The sequence below is a fragment of the Rissa tridactyla genome, chromosome 1 (genome assembly GCF_028500815.1).
Source record: "Rissa tridactyla isolate bRisTri1 chromosome 1, bRisTri1.patW.cur.20221130, whole genome shotgun sequence".
NCBI classification, from domain to species: Eukaryota; Metazoa; Chordata; class Aves; order Charadriiformes; family Laridae; genus Rissa; species Rissa tridactyla.
Window position 1 is genome coordinate 78427453 of NC_071466.1, and position 19687 is coordinate 78447139.

General features: G+C 41.1%; 1 protein-coding gene across 5 annotated transcripts; it reads left to right on the forward strand.

Annotated features, from left to right (window-relative positions):
• Positions 1-927: 927 nt before the first annotated feature.
• Positions 928-19404, forward strand: GYG2 (glycogenin 2). Of its 5 annotated transcripts, XM_054188548.1 has the most exons (10): positions 928-989; positions 1207-1385; positions 7196-7337; positions 9090-9264; positions 10356-10518; positions 11080-11206; positions 12127-12349; positions 13497-13637; positions 15350-15474; positions 17390-19404. In XM_054188548.1, exons 2-10 carry the CDS (start codon positions 1379-1381, stop codon positions 17721-17723), a joined length of 1437 nt encoding a protein of 478 aa, XP_054044523.1. In that variant the 5' UTR covers positions 928-989; positions 1207-1378; the 3' UTR covers positions 17724-19404. The 5 variants fall into 5 exon arrangements, with proteins under 5 accessions (XP_054044523.1, XP_054044522.1, XP_054044524.1 ...); XM_054188547.1 differs by lacking the exon at positions 928-989 and having other exon boundaries at positions 1080-1385; XM_054188549.1 differs by lacking the exon at positions 928-989 and having other exon boundaries at positions 1080-1385; positions 15364-15474; positions 17390-17673.
• The last annotated feature ends 283 nt before the right edge of the window (positions 19405-19687 follow it).

A 19687-nucleotide genomic window follows, 5' to 3' on the forward strand; every position in this document is an offset into this window, starting at 1 on the left:
GGTTGAATTACACGTAACGGCGACCTCACTTCCGCGTTACTGGCAAAAACATGGTGTGCAAATGTATGTGCATTTATATATTTGTGAAAAAATATATTCTGAATAGCACAGGCTCTCTGAAAACATTTATTTATGTGTCTGGCTGACGAGTTATCAGACTGCATACCGCAGGGGTTACGATGGCTCCAGAGAAGTTAATGGGCAGACCCCCTTAACTCGGGGTGAACCCCACGCCCCCAGGTGACCGTTAAGCCTTGCTGGAGTCACCCTACTCCTGCTCTAAGACCTTTTCTTCCACCCTCTGCAATCTTCACCACCGAAGACCTTGGTGCTTCCCTCAAAGGGGCTGCACCCTAGAGCCTCCCCCAACCTGTCTTACCCCCCGCTTCTGCCCAGGCCTGCGGCTGCTGGGGCGGCTGCGCTGCGATGGAAGGAGCGCGGCTGGCGGGACGCGGCGCCCCTCGCCCCCCGGTTTGCTCCGCCGCCCGCCCGCCCGCACCCTCTGCGGTGCGGGACACCCCCCATCCCTCCGCCCTTCTCTTTGAGGCCGCCGCCGAGGGGCCGGCGCCCCTCGCCCGGGAGCCTGGATGCAACGGCGGGGGTCGGGGTGAGGGGGTCCTGCTCCTTCCATGGCGCTCACCGGGCAGCGCGCAGGGAGGCTCTGAGGGAGCCTGAGGGCGGCTCTCTGGCGGTCCCACAACCCCGAGAGAAGGGAAAGGGAAAGGAAGGGAAAGGGGAAGGGAAAAGGAAGAGAAAGGGAGGCGAAGGGAAAAGGAAGGGAAAGGGAAAGAGAAGGGAAGGGAAAAGGAAGGGAAGGGAAAAGGGAAGCCTCTCCGGGCCGCCGCCACCCGCTCCGGGCGGGCCGGGTGGGCGCTGCCGCGGGGCGGCCAATGGGGCGGGAGGGCCGCGCCGCCCCGCCAGGAGGTGCCGCGGTGCTGCCGCCACGCGTGGGGGGGGCGCGGGGCGGGCTGTCCCGGGGCAGCGGGCAGGTGCGGGGCCGTGTCAGGCGGCGCCTACCGGCGCCGAGCTCCGGGCTCTGCCCTGCCCCCGGGGGCAGGGCGCTGCGGGGTTGGGGGGGCCAGAGGAGGGTGGCCCCCTTGCAGTAAGGGCAGCGCCGGGAACGGGGCGTGGGGTGGGTCGGGTCGGGTCGTGCCAGCCCTCCCCGATGGTCTCTGCCGCTAATGCCGCTTCTTTGCCGCTGCGCAGGAGCCCCGGCGGGTATAATTCACCTACCACTGGCTTCAGCAGGAAAGAGGCTAATCCCATTGCGCCATTTACCGGGCCTGCCGCGGGCAGGTGAGGCGGCGGCGGAGGTGGGCGCCGTGGGCCTGGGCCTGGGCCGTGGGCCGTACCCGGCTGGCCCCCCGCCGGCCGCAGGATGTCTGGTGAGTACCGCGGCGCCGGCCGCCGGCATCGGGCTGCCCTGAGGGGCTGCCCTCGGTGGTGGCGGCGGCACCCCGCTTCCGCTGCCTGCCGCCGCCTCTCCGGGCGGCCCGGCCGGCCACCCCCCCCGCACCCCCGGGGACCTTCTCCCTCCTCGCACCCCGGAGCGGGCGAGGGGTCTCCGCCTCTTCGTTATCGGCCGAGCGGACTGTAATTAGCAGTCTCAGATTAGGATTTGAACCGTCTGGCTGGTGGGATGAAAGAGCTAAACTCGTTTGTGCCTTCTGCTCGCACGTAGGGGTTGGCCTGCCCGGGCCTCTGCGCGCCTCCCTGCTGCGGGACACGCTGGGGGGGGCTCCCGAGTCTGAAGCAGATTCAGAGAAACCTGTTTCGGGTCCCTTCTTGCCTAGCGGCGGTAGTTCAAAGTTATCCTTGACCCACAAGAGACTGGTTTAGGGGTGGGTGCAGGTGCTGTTTCGTTTCTTAAAACGTGCTCTCAAAACCGAGGAAAAAATTGGGTGGCATTCCCCCCCCACCCCCTCCCCCGCCTTACCCCCCTTTGGGTTTGTGGAAGCATTTGAAGGGTGTCGCAGACATACCTCCCTCGGGCACTCGGCCTGGTGGATCCCTGGTTTGAATGCATGTGTGTCGCACCTCAGTGCTGGGGGGGAGAGACAGAAAGAGAGTCTGCAGATTAGAGGATTAGAGGATCATAGGGGTTTTTTTGTGGTTGCGGTGTGGTGGTTTTTTTTTTTTTTTGTGAAGGAGGGTGTATCCAGTCCTCTGTGCTGCCTTTGGATTGCTTAAGCAATTGTTACTCTTCTTTTTTTTTTTTTTTTTCTTTTTTTTTTCCCCCCCAAACTGGTATGTTACTATCTTGGGACCAGCTTTGGGTGCTATGCTTTATGCTTATTTGCATATTGTAATATTGTTGCATTTGCTTTTTCATAAAGATCAATTAATGTCTGTAGGGTCTTGAAGCAGAATGTAACTATTCTTAACTGAAAGGTATGTATACATAGTAAAAGCTAGATAAAATGAGAAACAAGTCTTTCTGTAGTCTCCAAGATGACAGTTATAATGCCATCTACTGAAATTCAGTATTGTCTTAATAAAGGATAAAAGAATCTGGTTTTGCATCAGGCAGAACTTTTTTCAAGAGAAATATTGCATGCCATCAAATGTCAGTTTATATTCTGTTATAAAAAGGTCTGTGTAAACACGTTCGTTGTGCCACCTTCATCGATAATCTAAATGTTTCTACCATTGGACCCAGACCAAAGAAGCACAGGAATTAAAATTGCCAGCCATCATCTTTTCGCTAGGGCAAGAACTGCCTCTTTGCTGAAAACTTGCATAATAATTTCTGATGGTGGTCTGACGTTGGCTATTGTCTGACATCATTATTCATTTTACTTGCTTATAATAAAATACTTCTTGATTGCTTTTAAGGTTGTGGGTGTCAGCTGGAGCAGAGCTTTCTGTTCCAAGTGCTGATATGGTTGTGCTAGGTCAGAGACACGAGAAGGCTGGTATCTTTCTTTATCTTCGCAGTAGTCTGACGCACCTTCGCTGAGACGTGCTTCTGGGGGAGGATGCATAGAGACCTATGTGTGGGAGGGGGTGTCACAAAACTGGTGTTAGAAAACGTGATGTGAGTTGGGGCTGTGTTATGTCATTGTGGCTCAGGATTTCAGAACGGTGCTTTTGTCTCAGTGGGCACAAGTTGAAACTGCAGCCTGCCCGTCCTGCTGATTGTGTCTGGAGTAGAAGGGGGATGTGTGTGTGACAAAAGAGCAACAGATGGTACCAGGGAGGCATTTAAGAAAGCAATTGAAGAAGGTTGGTTAGTATGAATGGCATTACATACTGGGGACCTAACCAGCCTGTTGGAGGCTTTTAGCTGTTGATTTATCAACTCTTATTTTTATGCATAAGACGTCAATGTGTTATTTAGAATATGCTTGTAGGAAGGTTGTAGCGTATGAGTCTCTGGTCTCCTATTGCAATTTGGGAGCGGGCAACTTGGCAAACTTGCGTTGCTACTCTAGGAGACACAACTAGAGCATGTGTATCCTTCCTCTGTCTATCAGAAGAAAGACTGAAATATGTTTAAACAGCTATGTCTAGTGGATTATGGAGGAAAAAAGACTCTGCTTAAACTTCTCTTGAAGGTAGCAGGTGCATGTGGTTCATTCAGTGCTTGTTACTATGAGTCACTCCTGACTCTCAGTGGGTACCTCTGTGTTTGTTCTCTTTTTTTTTTGTTTTTTTTTTTCTTTGAACATCAAAGTGAGCACCACCCTGTCTGCTCGCTGGTACAGATTCTGAGTAAGGCTTTTAGCTGCCCTAGAATTGTTTTTCAGGCCTGTTGAAGAATTCTGCCTCTGGCAGTGTCAGAAGTACTACTGCTATGAGTAAGCCGTATAAGAAGTTGGTGATCTCGTCAAAAAACAAACAAAAAAAAAAAACCAACAAAACCCCCCAAAAAAACCAACCAAAAAAACCCAAACCAAAACCTGTAACAAGTTTAACATAAAATCACACTGACTGTGGTGGCTCACATTATTTTTGCTGTGTTGCTATTTGTAGCTGCAGAGTGGGCTCTAAAATAACTCACCAAAGTCAGTTGCTTGAAAATCCTTGATTTGTTCTGACAAACTATTGTTAGGTATTAAAACCGGGGCGCCACTGCTGATTCTAATTTGCATCTTTATGTGCTGTGTGGTAATCCAGACAAGAGAAATAAGCAGACTTATAAATTCATACAATGTGGTTTTAATGTGATTCTAATCATACACTTAATTTTCTCATAATTCACTGAGAGTCAACAGTATTAGCCATCGGGTTCCACAGCTTGAAAACAATTTGCTTGAAAACTTAATAGTGTTCACACTATTGTCATTCAGCACAAAGAATTGAAAGTGCTGCATAATGGTGCGATTGACACTTAAAAAAAGAAATACAGTTGCAATGAATTTTAAATACATCCTTTGGCTTTCAAATGTAAAAGATCAAACCTTTTGCAGCTTAAAGTCGGTGAGTGAAACCCTGTGTACATTAGGTTTAATAGTCCTTGACTTCATTTAAATGGGAATTCTCAGGTAAACTATTTTCTCTTACAAGTTTATATGAAAATCTGATCCTTAGTTTTCAGTTATAAAAATTAAAACATTTATTTATAGGGACAGAGTTCCAAAGAACATTATAAACGAGGCAAGTCAAATAGCACTTCTTCCTTGAAAACAGGGATAAGATGAAAGAACAAGTAATGATAAAATCTTTTGATTTTAAATCCCGTATGGATCCTTAAAGGATGAGTGGTGCCCCTATATGATTTAAAAATAGCTAGGACATGCCTCTCTCTTTGCACGAGAAATATTTTGATGCTGCATGGTTTCAGTCAATATTTTATTATCTATTTCATTATCTCTGTAATGATTCACTCTATTAAGAAGGCCATAGTATGTATCCCACATCTGGTTCTCAAAAGAGACAATTGCTGTTTGTTTTTTTTTCTGGGGGAGGTATTAGCAAGAGTTTCTTAGAAGCTATATTTGTTTGGCAAACTGCTTGCTTGTGGTTCTGACCACAGCTTTATCCCAAGAAGTACAAGGCACGAAAGCATATATAGGATGTGGCAATTTGCCATAGCAACTTGCTGAACTATTTGATGAGTAGCTTCTGTATTTATGGATGTATTACTTATGTAAAAATTCAGCTTCTGTAGCTAAAAGAATTTGCAGAAGCAATAAGAAGATTAAGTATTCAGTTTTGTGGTTGTTATTTAAGATTTAGACTCCCACTCATTTCACAGTTTGCTTTTTTTATTAACCTACCCCCCACATTCCTCTCAGTAGTTGTTTTATTACCTTTATTTGGCTGAAGATGCCTGTTGCCTAACGCAGCAGTGCTTTTCTTTGCTGACTCATTCTGTCTTTTGAGAATAATTTTATTGCTAAAGTAGCCTTCAGTGTTTTTTTGCTTTGGTTTTTTATGTATGCTTATATTTATTCGTTTAACCTTTTGGAAAATTGCAGTAGGAGCAGTTCACTTGCACAACTGTCCTTTTAAAGCACTCCATGTAAGCAACTCCGTATTCATTGTTTTCTGGGACACCTGTAACTTGCTTAAGCTGTTATGATAACAGGAGAATTGAAGGCTCCTTTTTTCATTTGCTGCTGCTGGAAATTGTGATTAAAAATGTTATTGGAGCTTGCTTAGCTGAGGCATCTGCAAACTATTTTAAATTTGGATGGAAGATACAGGTTTTTTGGCCGACTGTATCGCTACTGGATAACAGGATTCTCCTGAGGTGTAGGGGTCTGTTGCAATGTCAGTAAACGTAGGGTATATGTGCTTGATTGTGGGAGGTAGGCCAAAAAGGGGGGAAGAATCGTAGAATGGCTTAGGTTGCAAGGGACCTTAAAGATTGTCTAGTTCCAACCCTCCTGCCATGGGCAGGGACACCTCCTACTAGACCAGGTAGAAGACAGCACACCAGCGGGTCTGTGCTTTGCTCTGGATTTGGAGGATGTGAAAAATGAAAATACTTAGTACCTGAGAGCTTGTCACTGGCACCAACCATACTTCATTGCATACCTTGGTGTTAGGTTAGAGGTTTGAAGTCATGCATTTTAGCAGGGTCTGGCTGGGGCAGCCATGAGGTCATTTGTTGAGTTCTCTGCAACTAGTTCTGTGAGATTCTTTTCTAGAGTCTCTCACGGAGCCTGGAAACTGTATGACAGGGTGGTTTATTTGTTGTTATTGTTCGGTTGTTTTAATTTATTTAACGTAATTGCTTGTCCCTTAAGATGATGGTGGTTTTAAATAAGTAGCTCAACACAAGTATTTGTATTGAAGCTCTGTAGAGCTCAGTGGAATTCCCCTCAGCTGTGTGACCCGCTTATGGTGTTCTGGTTAATTTTGCAGCCTAGAAAGTGGAGGTCTTCATTCTTCTCTGAGGATGCTGTTCACCTTGCTGAAGCGTAGGTTCTGGCTCTCCCCAGGAGAATCCCACTAGCGGTGGTTCTGTCACAGGGCAGAGATGAAGAAGCAGCCCCTGGTGTTACTGCCACAGGCCTGGTATCTCTACAAAATATATTGTGTCTGCTGTTGTGCAGGAGCGTAGCTTGCTTGCTTTTTTTATTGCAGTTTTTTCCCCATGTGTTTCTTGACAATGAGGAACACTCCTAATTTTCTTGGAGTTACTTGAGGTAGGGATCCCTAGCTTCTGGGAGGTGTACCATTCTCAGTAGCAATTCCTCTGCGTTTACTTAGGCAGCACCAGTTACTCCCATGCAAAGAGGACAGAGCAAAGTGTTGCCTGCTGGGCTGACTCAGTGAGGTTATGGAAAGGACATTTCTGCCTAGTACTTAGACTTTCTGTTTTTTCCCTTAGTTTTTGGCACTGTATAAACAGGAACACTTTCCTTATCACTTGTATATATGTGAGTTAAATGTAAAATCTAAATATTTACAGATGGTCTTTTTTGATTATGTTTAGGCAATAATTATTTGGTAAGGTAATTATTTGTTTGCAGGTCTGAAAACTTCATACCTGTTATTATGTAAATCGGGCAAACAAAAGCCAACAGAACTCAGAAATATACATTCTGCAGTCTCGGTTACTGGATTTTCTATTCAGTTGTGTCTTGTGGGGGAGTTTGGGAAAGAAAAGAGCTTATCACAGGAACTGCAGGTTGTTATAAGCCTCAGCCTTTTGGTTAGCTGGAGGAGGGATACTGTAGGAACCTGCCAAAAGAGCTTATGTTAAAGCTGTAAAGTGACTCTTCTGAATATTTGCTCACAGTAACGGATCAAGCCTTTGTGACCCTTGCTACCAATGATGTGTACTGTCAAGGCGCTCTGGTTCTCGGACAGTCATTGAGGAACCATACGACATCTAGAAAATTGGCAGTACTAATTACACCAGTGGTTTCCAGTGGGATGAGGTAAGGATTCATATATTTTTGGAGGCTGATAATGTGGAATAATAAACAACAGCATGAAAGATTTTAATAGGCTTCCTGTGGATTTCACGGCATTATGTCTAGAAGTTCCCCCTTGGCTAGCGATTTCTGAGAGGAATCCCAGATAACATCCATGATAAGATTGTAAACCTAGTAAGAATTCAGTTGCAGAAATAGACCTTGTGGCTGGAATTTGTCTTAAGCTCATAATTGGGAACATAAACTGAAAGTTTGGGGACCAAGGTCTTAGTGTCTTGCTGTTGAGCTGAAATAAAGGCACTACTGGTTTTGTTTGGTTCCCCCCCCCCCCCCCCCCCCCCTGCAGTGTTTCTCTTTTAGAAAGAGCAAGATATGTAACCGCTGTTGACATCAGAACTCCCCAAAAACCTTAGGGGCTCAGTTTCAGATGACTAATCTTCTTAAAATATTGGTGCATGGCTACTTTCCAATTTGGGTTGTGATTCTACAGGCACTACAGAATTGCATGTACAGAAATCTCATGAGATCTGTTGAACTCAACCCTGTTATTTGGAGGACTGTATTGCTTGTTAGAAGAAACATGACATGCTATAGCTACTTAAACTCTTAGTTCTGCTATGGCTTAGGAAGCGTGCAAGCTCCTGATTTCTGTATGCCATGTGAAAGTATTTGTGGTGCATCTGGCTCAAAAAACATATTTCCCCATTTTTGCTGTAATTAGATGTACAGAAATCTGTTTTTACAGGTTTTTTAAAGTATGGCTTTTGTCAGAACACTGTAGCCTTCTTGAGGGAATACTGTATACGTTTGACACGTGAGTGGATACCAAGTCCATCAGTTTTTTCGTCCCCGTTCAGTGGAGGGAAAAATTTTTATAATACATTTTTTAAATCAAGGATAACACTTTTTTTTAAAAAAACTACATCACTGAGCTATGCTTCTAAAGATCTGTACCTACTCTTAATTCTTTCCCAGTTAACTCTTATTTTTTCCCATTTCTTCGTGTCCCTTAAAGATAGTCAAGCAAAAGCTAATGACTCTGAAATCTAAATAATCAACACAGACTCATCTTTTTCTGTGTTTGTATGACATCCAGGACTTTGTAGTCAATAGCGTAATGTCAATGAATAATCTGTGTTTAAAAGACTTTTTTCTTGTATCTTGAAGGAAGATTAGCTACCTTGGTATCACCTATGAAATTCCTGTGAAAGATATGCATAGAGAAAAGACGTCTTACTAAAAGTATCATTTGAGATGACTTGTAGTAGTGAGCAAGTACGTATTGCCTGTTTTAAAAGGTGCAGTTTTGAGGCTGCGTTTACTTGGGCGTAATAGATGCAAATGACTGCACTGACAGTGCATGCCACATCCTGTGCACTGCAGAGGGAACGCAGTACGGTGCTGTTCTTCAGAGTCAATTATGCAGGATGAAAGCTGCTGTAATTTCTGTTGGTGTTTCTATAGACATTAAGTAACTAAAATAGGGATTGGTTTCTCTTCCATACAGCGCCTGTCACTTTTGAGATGTGCTGGCCCTGTAGTGGGAGAGGCGGTAGTTTATGGCCCGATAGCTGCCTTTTCAGCAGACTGTTTACGAGGACTTCTCACTTTTGACTTCTCATTCTAACCAATCAATCTAGCCTTTGTTATTGTCATAAAAAATGTTGTGCTTTGTGTCACTGTTTTCATGCCAGAAATGAACTCTGATGAACCTCTCTAAATTCCCTTCTTTCTCTCCACTGCTTGCTCTGGTAGGTCTGTCCTCCGCAGCGTGTTTGACGAAGTAATCGAAGTGGATACGCTTGACAGTGCTGACTCAGTCCGCTTGGCTCTGATGCAGAGGCCAGAACTGGGTGTAACCTTCACTAAGCTTCACTGCTGGACTCTTACTCATTATAGCAAATGTGTCTTCATGGATGCAGACACTTTGGTGAGTAGACTGGGAGCTGTGGAAATGTTTGTGTATGTCTTAGAGCTACTCTGAGTGTGGGATACTTCCTCGTCAGGCAGCCTACTGGCCTATAAAGTGACCAGATTTGCTGCTAGTCACAAGGTCGCCGGAGCTCCAGCTGGCATGTTTTGGCAATGCGCACAGTTTTGCTGGCTGCATAGAAATAAATGCTGTTTTGAGAGTAGCTTCAGGACTGTCCTCAAAAGTTATCATAAACACACTCTACGCAAATGAGTTTTTGACAGATGTTTAAAATAGATCTCTGTCATATACTTTCATTTGTACTTATTCTGGTCAGGAAGGCAGGCCAGTTTTAAAATGGAGGTATAGTATGTTATAATATTTTAAAGGACCTTCTAGAGGGTCTATGAGGCTCATGAAGTAATTTGACAGGGTTTGTGCTTTTAACAGAGAAATCATGGAGAACCACAATTAACAGACCTGTCTCCGTGAGTCCAGAGGAGGGCCACGAAGATGATCCAAGGGCTGGAGCACATCTCCTATTAAGACAGGCTGAGAGATTTGGGGTAGCTCAACCTGGAGAAGAGAAAGCTGCAGGGAGATGTTATAGGGGGCCTACAGAAAACATGGGGAGGGATTCTTTTTCAGGGAGATAGCAATAGGATGAGGGGTAACAGTTTTAAACTGAAGGAAGGTACATTTAGACTAGGTATTACAAAGAAGTTCTTTACTGTCATGGTGGTGAGATACTGAAACAGGTTGCCCAGAGAAGTTGTGGCTGCCCCATCCCTGGAAGCGTCCAAGGCCAGGTTGGGTGAAGCTTTGAGGAACCTGGTCTAGTGGGAGGTGTCCCTGCCCATGGCAGGAGGGTTGGAACTGGACGATCTTTCAGGTCCCTTCCAACACAAATCATTCTATGTTACTTTATTATATTAAAAATAGAGATTCTGACCCCTAGCATAATTTGCATTACCCCTGCTTTTGTGCTCTGCAAGCTGTATATTTGGCCAAAGTAGCGATTTACTCCCTTGGTACTGATTTAGCTACTCATGTTCTAGAAAAACACTCGCTCTAAAATTTTTTTTTTTTTTTTTCCTACTGTCTCTAAGGTGCTTTGCAATGTTGATGAATTGTTTGATCGAGAAGAGTTTTCAGCAGCTCCTGATTCCGGCTGGCCTGACTGCTTTAATAGTGGTGTATTTGTGTTCCGACCTTCTTTGAAAACTTACAACCTACTGCTCCGTTTTGCTGCTGAACATGGCAGCTTTGATGGTAAGGGGCAAGGCGTAAGGGACGAAGTGCGTGACAGTAGACTCCTTCTCAGTAAGCTGTTTTTCCATAGCTTCCATGCTATCTGGCAGAATGGAGGAAGGCAAGAGTTCTCTGGCCTTTATGTAGTTGTGCCCCCACAAATATTTAAGGTGCAGACCTTTGCCTCTTACACTGTACTTAAGACCTGCTGACTTATTGTGGACTGTACTGCCCAGAAAAGTGCAAAGAAGGGACATTGTGTCTGAGTCTTGCTCAGCAAGTTTTGATTTTGCTGTCTGGTTTAGGAGAGAGAAATACAGCTGATCTTCAGTCTTCTGCTCTGAGGGAGACCAAAACCCTTTCCTACTCCTTCCTTCATATATTAACAATAGGACTCCATTTACACTGAACTTGCATCGGAGTGCATCAGGTATTACTGGCTTGTACCTGCTCACATGGCCATGTTGTCAAGTCCAAGTTGCAGTCCCATGAACACGCTCACTCCCATCCTTGGATGTGAAATATTGACGTAAATTTGAGTGTATGCCTAATTATGGTAATACTGGTTTATATATTCTTTAGGAGGTGACCAAGGCTTGTTGAATAGCTTCTTCAGCAACTGGGCAACAGCAGATATTGGCAAACACTTACCTTTCCTCTATAACTTAAGCAGCAGTGCTGTATACACCTATGTTCCTGCTTTCAATCAGTAAGTAGTAACACTTCTCACTGACTGTAACCCTCTGTACTTTGTTAACAAACTTTCTATTATAAGAGCGAATAATAATGGCATATTCTGTTGATTATAAATTACAGTAGTCACAAATGATGTTATGTAAAAATCATGCAGTAGAAGCTTAAATGTAATATGAGTCTTGCATCTGGACACAGAGAGAGTCCTAGAGCTGACTACACTGTTTCATGTTGTTTCAGAGGAGCTTTTCTCATGTTTGAAAAGATATAGGTTACTTTAGCATTAGGTTCTGACAGCTTTACTTTGAAAGTTGTTCCCTTCTTTTCCAGTCAGTTCTATGGGAAACAGTTGGGGTATTATTATTTATTTATTTTCAAACCATTTCTTAGGTTCTTCCATGAAACAAAATTTGTGCTAGTAATTACAGGACTTCGGACAATGCAGTTAGAGAAACTTTTCTGCCAGAAGGCAAGTTGGTTTTGGGGTGTCATGAATTACTGCTCCAGTTGCACAGAACACTCTCACTGCAAGGTGAATTTAGGACCATGTATTTATTAGTAATTTTTAATATGGGATCAGTAATAATCAATTTTGTTGAGTCAATGTTTGAAGTGGTATTTGTTTGTTTGTGAACAGAATATGCAGAAGGACTGGAAATGCTGCTGTATGAGCCTGTCATTTTCCTTCGTGAACTTTTGTCCTGGAATCAGCAGCTGAAAGCAAATGGCAATGCAGCCTTTTGTCTTCTATATACCAAATGGGATACCTTAAACTAATAAGTTAGAAAAAATATTAATATATACTCATATTGAATGTGTTGCTGTTGCAAAATGTCAAAATTACCTCACCAGTGTGAGTAAGCCTGTTTCTTTAGCAGTTTATATAGGAAAAAAAAAAAAAATTAATGTATAGACCTGTATGTTTAATCACTACAGTTTTGGTAGAGATGCCAAAGTTGTTCACTTCTTGGGAGCGACAAAGCCCTGGAACTACAAATATAACCTTCAAACAAAGAGAGTTATGCAGGATGGCACCACCTCTGGATCTTTTCATCAACTGTCATTTCTTGCCCTCTGGTGGAATATATACAGCGCCAGTATATTGCCTTTGTTAGAAAAACTTCAAAAGATGGAAGAATCAGAATCTGAGGAATGCAAGGTAACTGATAAGGAGGTAGTGGGAATATGCTGAAATCACAAAAATTCTGAAAATTATATGTTTGCTAGAGAAAGGAATTACATGAAAAAACATAATAACTGCTGGTTGGTAGTAGCAATGATTGCTTCTAGAAGAATCTAAACTAGCAGTTTAGGAGGGATTTTTAGTATTAGTGGCTTTCCAAAGATTTCCACCAGCCCCCTCTTTAATTGATGAAGAGTTTGTATGGGAATGTATGTGTATAGATTCTGCAAATTAAACACAAGGTATGATACAAATTTGCCACAGAAGGTGATAAACTGGCTATGAAACAAACAGACTTTTGACACTAAGTTGATGTAGACCATCAAACTAGCCCTTGAACTATAGTAAAATTTACCTTTTCAGAGCATTATAACTGGTTTTATGAGGGTCATAACTAAATCAGATTTGCAAAGACAGTGTTAATTACATTTAGGATGTTATATCCAGTACTCGTATGTCATCAAGCATTTATCTACGCTTTTTTTTTTTTTTTTTTTTTTTCCCCTTCAAAGGAAGTGCAGCAATACATGGTTTCCATGAATAGAATAAAAATCTGTTGATAAATGGATGACTTCTTGGAGACCAATGGCATAAAGTAATGAGTGGGAGAAATACGATTTTTAATTTTGTATTCAGACATGACAATTTACATCACTTTTATGCATATGTAAATATTTTCTTAGTGTTTTTTTAATATTAGACTATTCTCATCGTTGAACTAATTGCATAGTCCCATAAGATCAGTCGGACAACTACCATCAAAGCCCCAGAGAGGAATTTGGTTTGTTAATCTCATAACAAATTGGAAAGCAGAAGAAGGAATGGGTAGTTTTTGATCTCATACTTTAATTTTTAAGAAATTGTGCAATAAAGAAATATTTCAACCATGGTAAAACAAAGGTGGAAATACCTGTTAGATTTACCTCCTGGTGATGCTGGCATACTCATGAGTGCAAAAATCTAAATTGCAACATGCTCTGAATCTGGGACCACAAACTTCTTGAATTTATTAACTTACTCCTTTAATGCTGAGATCCCTGTAAGGAAGTGAAACTGTTGTAAATAACATATTAATCTCCTGCAAAATTCCATTTCAGTGGTGAGATGTTCTTGTTTTTATTAGCACACTTTCAATGGAGTTGAAATTACACTGAAAAAGGTCAGTCCTCCTGTGTCCAATTCGCTGCAAATGCCTGTGCTTCCAGAGCAGAAATATGAAATATATCCCACAGCGTGTTCACCTGAGGAACTCACTTTCGAAGCTGTAAGTATGTTGTATGTTACTATATGCAGAAACAAAGTAAAATGATATACTAAAATGAGAGATTTTTTTAATTATGCTTCTGATCTGGGAGATTATATATATCTTCTTCAATTTCACTGTAGCTATTGAATTTTCTTGCTAGCATCAGAAATAGTCTAAAGAGCATTTATTTTCTTTAATCTTTAGTCATGTATGCATGATGTGCCTGGAGGTTGAAATGATTTGCATTGAATTTTATGTAGAGATTGCGTATTGAAAGTTGTCAGGTACTTAATAAAGTGAAATATAAAAAAAATCAGTTACCAAAGTAATCTTTTGAATATTAATACTCTTTTGAATTAATATATTTAGAAATAGAATCCTTTCTGTCAGTCCTGTGTAGAAATTATTGGTGTTTTTTCTAGAAGTGCTGACTTGAAAAACTGTTCCCTGAATTTCTGTCATTTGGGCAACAAGGAGCATCTTAAAAGAATCCACTTATGATCATTGTAGGGGTCCTGGTTCTTTTGTCACTCGTTTTGTATTTGGGTGTTTCTGTTTCTGACTCTCCTTATATTATGCAGGAATTAAGTTGGACGTAATAGCACAATGCTTCTGCAGGTGTAAGTCATTATGTGTTCTATGACAAACCATGCTACAGCAAGGTACAATGGGAGAAAATAAAATTAGTGTTCTAATGTCATCTGCTACTGTAACTTGTGGACTACTCTAGTAAGATGAAGACAGTTTTTATTATGTTCAGTGCTTCATCCCTTTAGGCTGTGGTTACTCCATAAAGTTAAACTGTAGTCTTCCTTCGTTTCTTTTCCACCCTGAGTGTGGAGGGGCTGAAAGAAAATTGCAAACCTTCCAGCTCTATAGTTTACAAATAATTTATTTGCAAAGGATGTGTTATCTTGTGTGCCTCATGCATCTGACTCCATGGGAAATGCTTAAACCAAATGGAGGCACATTTTCAAGATGTTTGTTTGGGGTAAAAAAAGTCATAATGTTCATTTAAATTAGTGTCATTCAAATTTAAATTTCTTTTATTTTTTTAATTACTTGGCTTGTTGGAAGATCCTATTAATTAGAAATTAATAGCCTGATTCCCTTCTAACTTAGGAACACTGTCATTCCACTTTTTGTTTGTTGCTTAGTTTCAGTAGTCTTGTGAGATTGTTTTGGTTTTGATGGAAGAGACTTCAGAATGGGGTCTGTCTACTCATTTATGTTTTGATATCTGTCAAAGGCAAATACTTGGGGCAGTATTTTTGGGCAACCTCTTTTACCTCTTTTGGAGGTTTTGGAATTCGTTGTTCTGTTTTCATTCTATAAAAAGCTCATGAGTTATAGAGCAAGCCATTATCCTAAAATGAGATTTTTCTCGTGAAACTTTGGTCTCTTGAATGGTAGGCCTCTACTGCAAGCTAGATTTCCAGACTGTTTCTGTAGTCACTGAAGGATGACAGCCACTTTGAACCTATTTTAGGATGAGATGAGCTGCCCTCTGGAGGTACTTATCCTAGATTGATTATAGTAGGAGCTTAGATTCAATACCATTTTGATAGCTAAAGCTGGGTGAGATAAATTTTGTCCTTGGTGATAACGTGTTTTGTACCTTTTCCTCCCATTCTCTGCTTTCCCCTACCCCAAGACTGAAATGGATTTTTATTGTATGAATTCTCATGATAAGGAAACTATGACAAAATATTCTCCTAATAAAACCTCAGTGGCTGTATTTTAGCAACCTGTATGTGAAGTTGAACAAAGCGGTTCTAACGTCCATCTCTCTGAGCCTGACAGACCTTCAGAACAACTTGTATTTCATCCTGCGTTTCAGGAAACCTCAGAACTGGTACATGTGGCTTTCTGCATGGTACACCTCTTGATAATTGCATGCATGTCTTTGCTGCCAATATAATTTTGGTAAATACCAACTAATTGCGATGCAGTGTGCAAATAAATTCTTGAATCTTCTAGCTGTTTAATTCCTTAACTGCTTCCAATAATGGGGTACGATTCCTTTCTATCGGTTATACTTCTAGTTTTTAAATTTATGTTTTCCTGTGCTAGCACCCTAGTAATAAATCCATGGTGTTAATTTTAGGTCTCCAATACTAATACAAGCAAAGCTGTTTGGGTTTCTTTGTTCTGTGGGATGTGTTGTGTGTGTTTTGTGGTTTGGTTTGGTTTTTTTGGTTTGGTTTTTTTTTTTACCTGCTTAAGTGATGTTTCCAAGCAAATGGAAAAGGAATGTACAGTGAGTCAGACACGAAGCCTAAGCTACTGGGCTTTCCTTTGTGATCTTGCACTGCATTTATCTGTGTGCAATGTGAGGCCAGCGCCAGACTTGGCATTGGTGGGGGTAGCAGGGTGTCAAGGACTTGTATCTTGTAAGGTACACAACAGCCTTTTCCCTAATGAGGCCTTTTGTTTGATTGTGAAGCACTACAGTGAAATACTTTAAGACTGAGAAACAAAACTGTAGGTGTAACTGTAGCTTCCCTGCAGCCAAGGGTGTTTGAGCCCTAGCTAAAATTCTTAATTTCTAAAAACATGATGCTTACTGTCATCTTGTTAATGGCATCCAAAGCGATAGATAAGGCTTGCCAATTATAAAGAAAGGAATCTTCATGGGTTACTGCAGTTATGTGTGTACAAGCCTGAAAATTAAATACAAAGGATTGTTGTATATTTGCATATATAGGGAGCAAGCATTCATGTTTAAAGTCACGTAGCATGGGACTCAGGTGGGGATACATATGGAAGGTTGCAGTTGCCTAAGCATCTAGTGTCATGTTTGCTGTTTGAGATAGATACCTTATCTTGTCGGCAGGTGCAGGTCTTGTGTAAGACCTGTGCCTTATCTGCCCCAAATTGTCAGATGTAATGGATATTCCAGGACACTTAGGCAGTTTAAGCCCTTGATTGCTGTCCATTAAGTTCTATTCTGAAATGGTTTTGTATTGAATTTGTGAGGGCTTCACTGGAAGGCTATTCTGGTTGATCAATTTATAACATGAGTTATTTGTGTGGAGCCTCTTGGAGTAGTACTGAAAGCAGGTTTTCAGTAGCTGCCTTGATTAGTCATTGTTATATTTCTTTATTACTGGTTATAATTATTGGGATGTTCTGGTTTTACTGGAATTGGTCATGGACACAATTTTTCTTTTATGTGGTTGAAATTATCACTACTAATGTGTGTTGCATTCGTGCACCTGTGATAACTTGATCTTTAACCAGGATTCACAATTTTGGACCGTCATTCAAAATGAAGTAGTTATTGGTATAATGAATAGTGCCAATCTTTTGAATTAATTTATATGGGTAATCTGTTTCACATCTGCTAAATAATAATGATCTCACTGGAGATCAGATAAATGACCAAAAATGCTAGGAAACTTTCACGTGAAAGTGTTGAAGGCAAAATTTGCATAGATGCATAGTTACACTTCATTGTGGGAGATATTCTACTTAAACAGGCCACGTTTGTAATATTCTCATTGGGTTGTTGCTGAGAATGCCAAGGTCTGAGTTAAGACAAATAAAATAAATGTTTGGTATGTTCAAAGATGCTATGACAAGTAGTAAAAACACAGGAAAATGAGATCATGTTATCAAAACGAGAATGAATGTTTGAATACTATTTGTTTTATTGTTTTAACCGGGACTGTACACAACAGAAGTTTGACATTTAAAGTTTAATTTCACAGCACTGAAATGAGAACAGCCAAATGACTGTTTTCCCACTGTTCTGCTTCTTCCCACAGGACGAGGTTGCACATTCTATTTCAGAGCTGTCTATTCACTTCAAACCGGAAGAACCAAGTCCAGAAGATGAACGGAGAAAATGGGAGGAAGGGCGTATGGACTATATGGGGAAAGATGCTTTTGAACATATCAAAAAGAAATTGGATGCATTTTTATATTAAGATGGAGTGTACTGTAATGGCCGTCATGATCTATGTTTCTTCTATAAATACAGTCCTTGAATACTTGGCTATTTTCATAGTTTGTTTGACACCAAAGTTAGAGGTAGATACAGGCCCTCATATATCTTGGGGAAAGATTAACAGGTACAGACTCTTGTTTTTTAACTGTTAAGCGTGCCTCAGCTTTATTGTTATGTGTGTCTCATCTTCATTGCTCTCCCATAGTGCCTTCTGAAGTATAATGAATGGTACCCTCTGAGTCTGAACTCTCACACTTACCACTTTTCCCTGCTCCTCCCCATAAGCATTTTGCAGAAACAGTCAGGAGTGTGAAACATGTTGGAAATTGAGATTATTTCACAAATCGAGATTATTTCAAAAGTACTTACAGAAGATGCTATAAAACTATTTAAATTAAAACCTTGTTCTTGAAACCAAGTTAATATTTTCAAAGGTAACCGTAGTGTAGACTTCAATATGAGAAAAAAGTGGGGAGATGAAATCCTGGCCTCATAGGAGTCTGCAACACAACTTTTTAATTTAAGTGTATTTAGGATCACAGGAAATTCAGACTTCGTCTGAGATCACTAATGGATGTTCTCCCTGTTTATAGGAAGCTGCTCAGCTTCATCACCAGCATAATGAAGAGTGGTGTAAAACTCCTAAAATAGACTGATAATATATGTTAACTTTTTATATTGTTGCTATAGGATACTGTTGTTATTTTAAATATTATTAGCTCTATTTGCATATTCAGAGTTTCATAGTCAGAGGAAGAAATCCTGACACTATGGTGTAAACCTTCTGGTGCTTTATATCGATTTGTTTACAGTACTTCAAACTGCAGTTGACAAAGGCGTTCTTCATGTTTAGCTGGTTGCCCCATATTGCAGGCAGTTTGAATGCAACTGAAAACACAACTGGCACTTGTTTTAGTAAACAGGCCCTTTGAAGATCTTTTAAACAATAGCTGTGTGTGGGAACTAATAAATCTGTGAGTGTAATTCCAAAAAAATCTACTGGTGAGATTCCATTATATTAAGTATACTTATGGGGGATTGCTTTGTGAATTTGGGTATTTAAATTTGACTAGTCTCAGCAAGTTTGTCTTAACAATGAGGGAAAAAAAAAACAAAACAAAAAAAACCAAACAACATTTTGAAAGAAAGAAGCTTGACAGGCATGCTAATATGATAACAGATTTGACAGAGTTATTCATAACGCCCCTCAATATTAGAATAAGAATTCTGCAGTGCTGATGCATGATTTGAAACATGTTTCAGTCTTAATATGTCACATATTTTGGTACAGATATACCTTAAACCAGGACATATACCTAATGAAATAACTTGGGAATTCTGTTTAAAATGCAATGATGTAATGTTATGCATCAGAGGGTTTGCTATAGATGCTAGTGGAGAAAAAGGCAGGGTAAGAGGGAAGGAATTTTTTGTTTCTTTTTCCTCCATCGAAAAAGATGGAGGGGTGCGGGCAATAACTCTCACAAATTGTGAAAGAAACGAAAGAATCCAAAGGACTTTTCTTACCATAAAGGAAGAAAAATTATCTTTGAGTATTTTAGAATTAATTTCTAATATTCATAGTAGTGGATTTGCTTTTACTTTTGTGGGGTATTTCTGATTTTTATCTAGTTCTTTATTTCGCGTTTATTCTAAGCACTCTTAGAGCAGGAATCTCTTTGGGTCTGCTGAATTCAGGCTTCTAGTTCAAGTTAGATGTTTGGAGTCTCTGAAGTCCAAGAGAGAGATGTCCAGAAGATGATTCTTCTCAATTTCTCCATTGATTATAAAGGGATCCTCAGTAACCTGCCTCTCCTGGGTAGGTAACCTTCGCGTATTAACACAGGTAGGTGCATTCTACCTCTTGTTGTGCGTGGCCCAGTGCAGCACTATGCAGAGATTACAGCAGCTGCGGGTGTACTCTTACTTAGTGGCATTTGATCTGCTGATTATCCCTGTTTCTTAGTGAATTTGTGGATTTCGGAGAAAGTTCTCTGTTTTATAAGCATTATTGCTAATATAATTAAGTTTTTAAAGACTATATAAAACTGTAGTCAACACTGTGAACTCGTGCTTCATGCAGCTGTCGTTTTTACAATAACTACTAGATCTTACT

What these genes read in the sequence shown, in the direction of transcription:
- GYG2 (XM_054188548.1), top strand. An exon ending in GTGGTTTCCAGTGGGATGAG is followed by an intron (nt 7,338 to 9,089) that starts GTAAGGATTCAT and finishes TTGCTCTGGTAG; the next exon opens with GTCTGTCCTCCGCAGCGTGT. An exon ending in TGAACATGGCAGCTTTGATG is followed by an intron (nt 10,519 to 11,079) that starts GTAAGGGGCAAG and finishes TATATTCTTTAG; the next exon opens with GAGGTGACCAAGGCTTGTTG.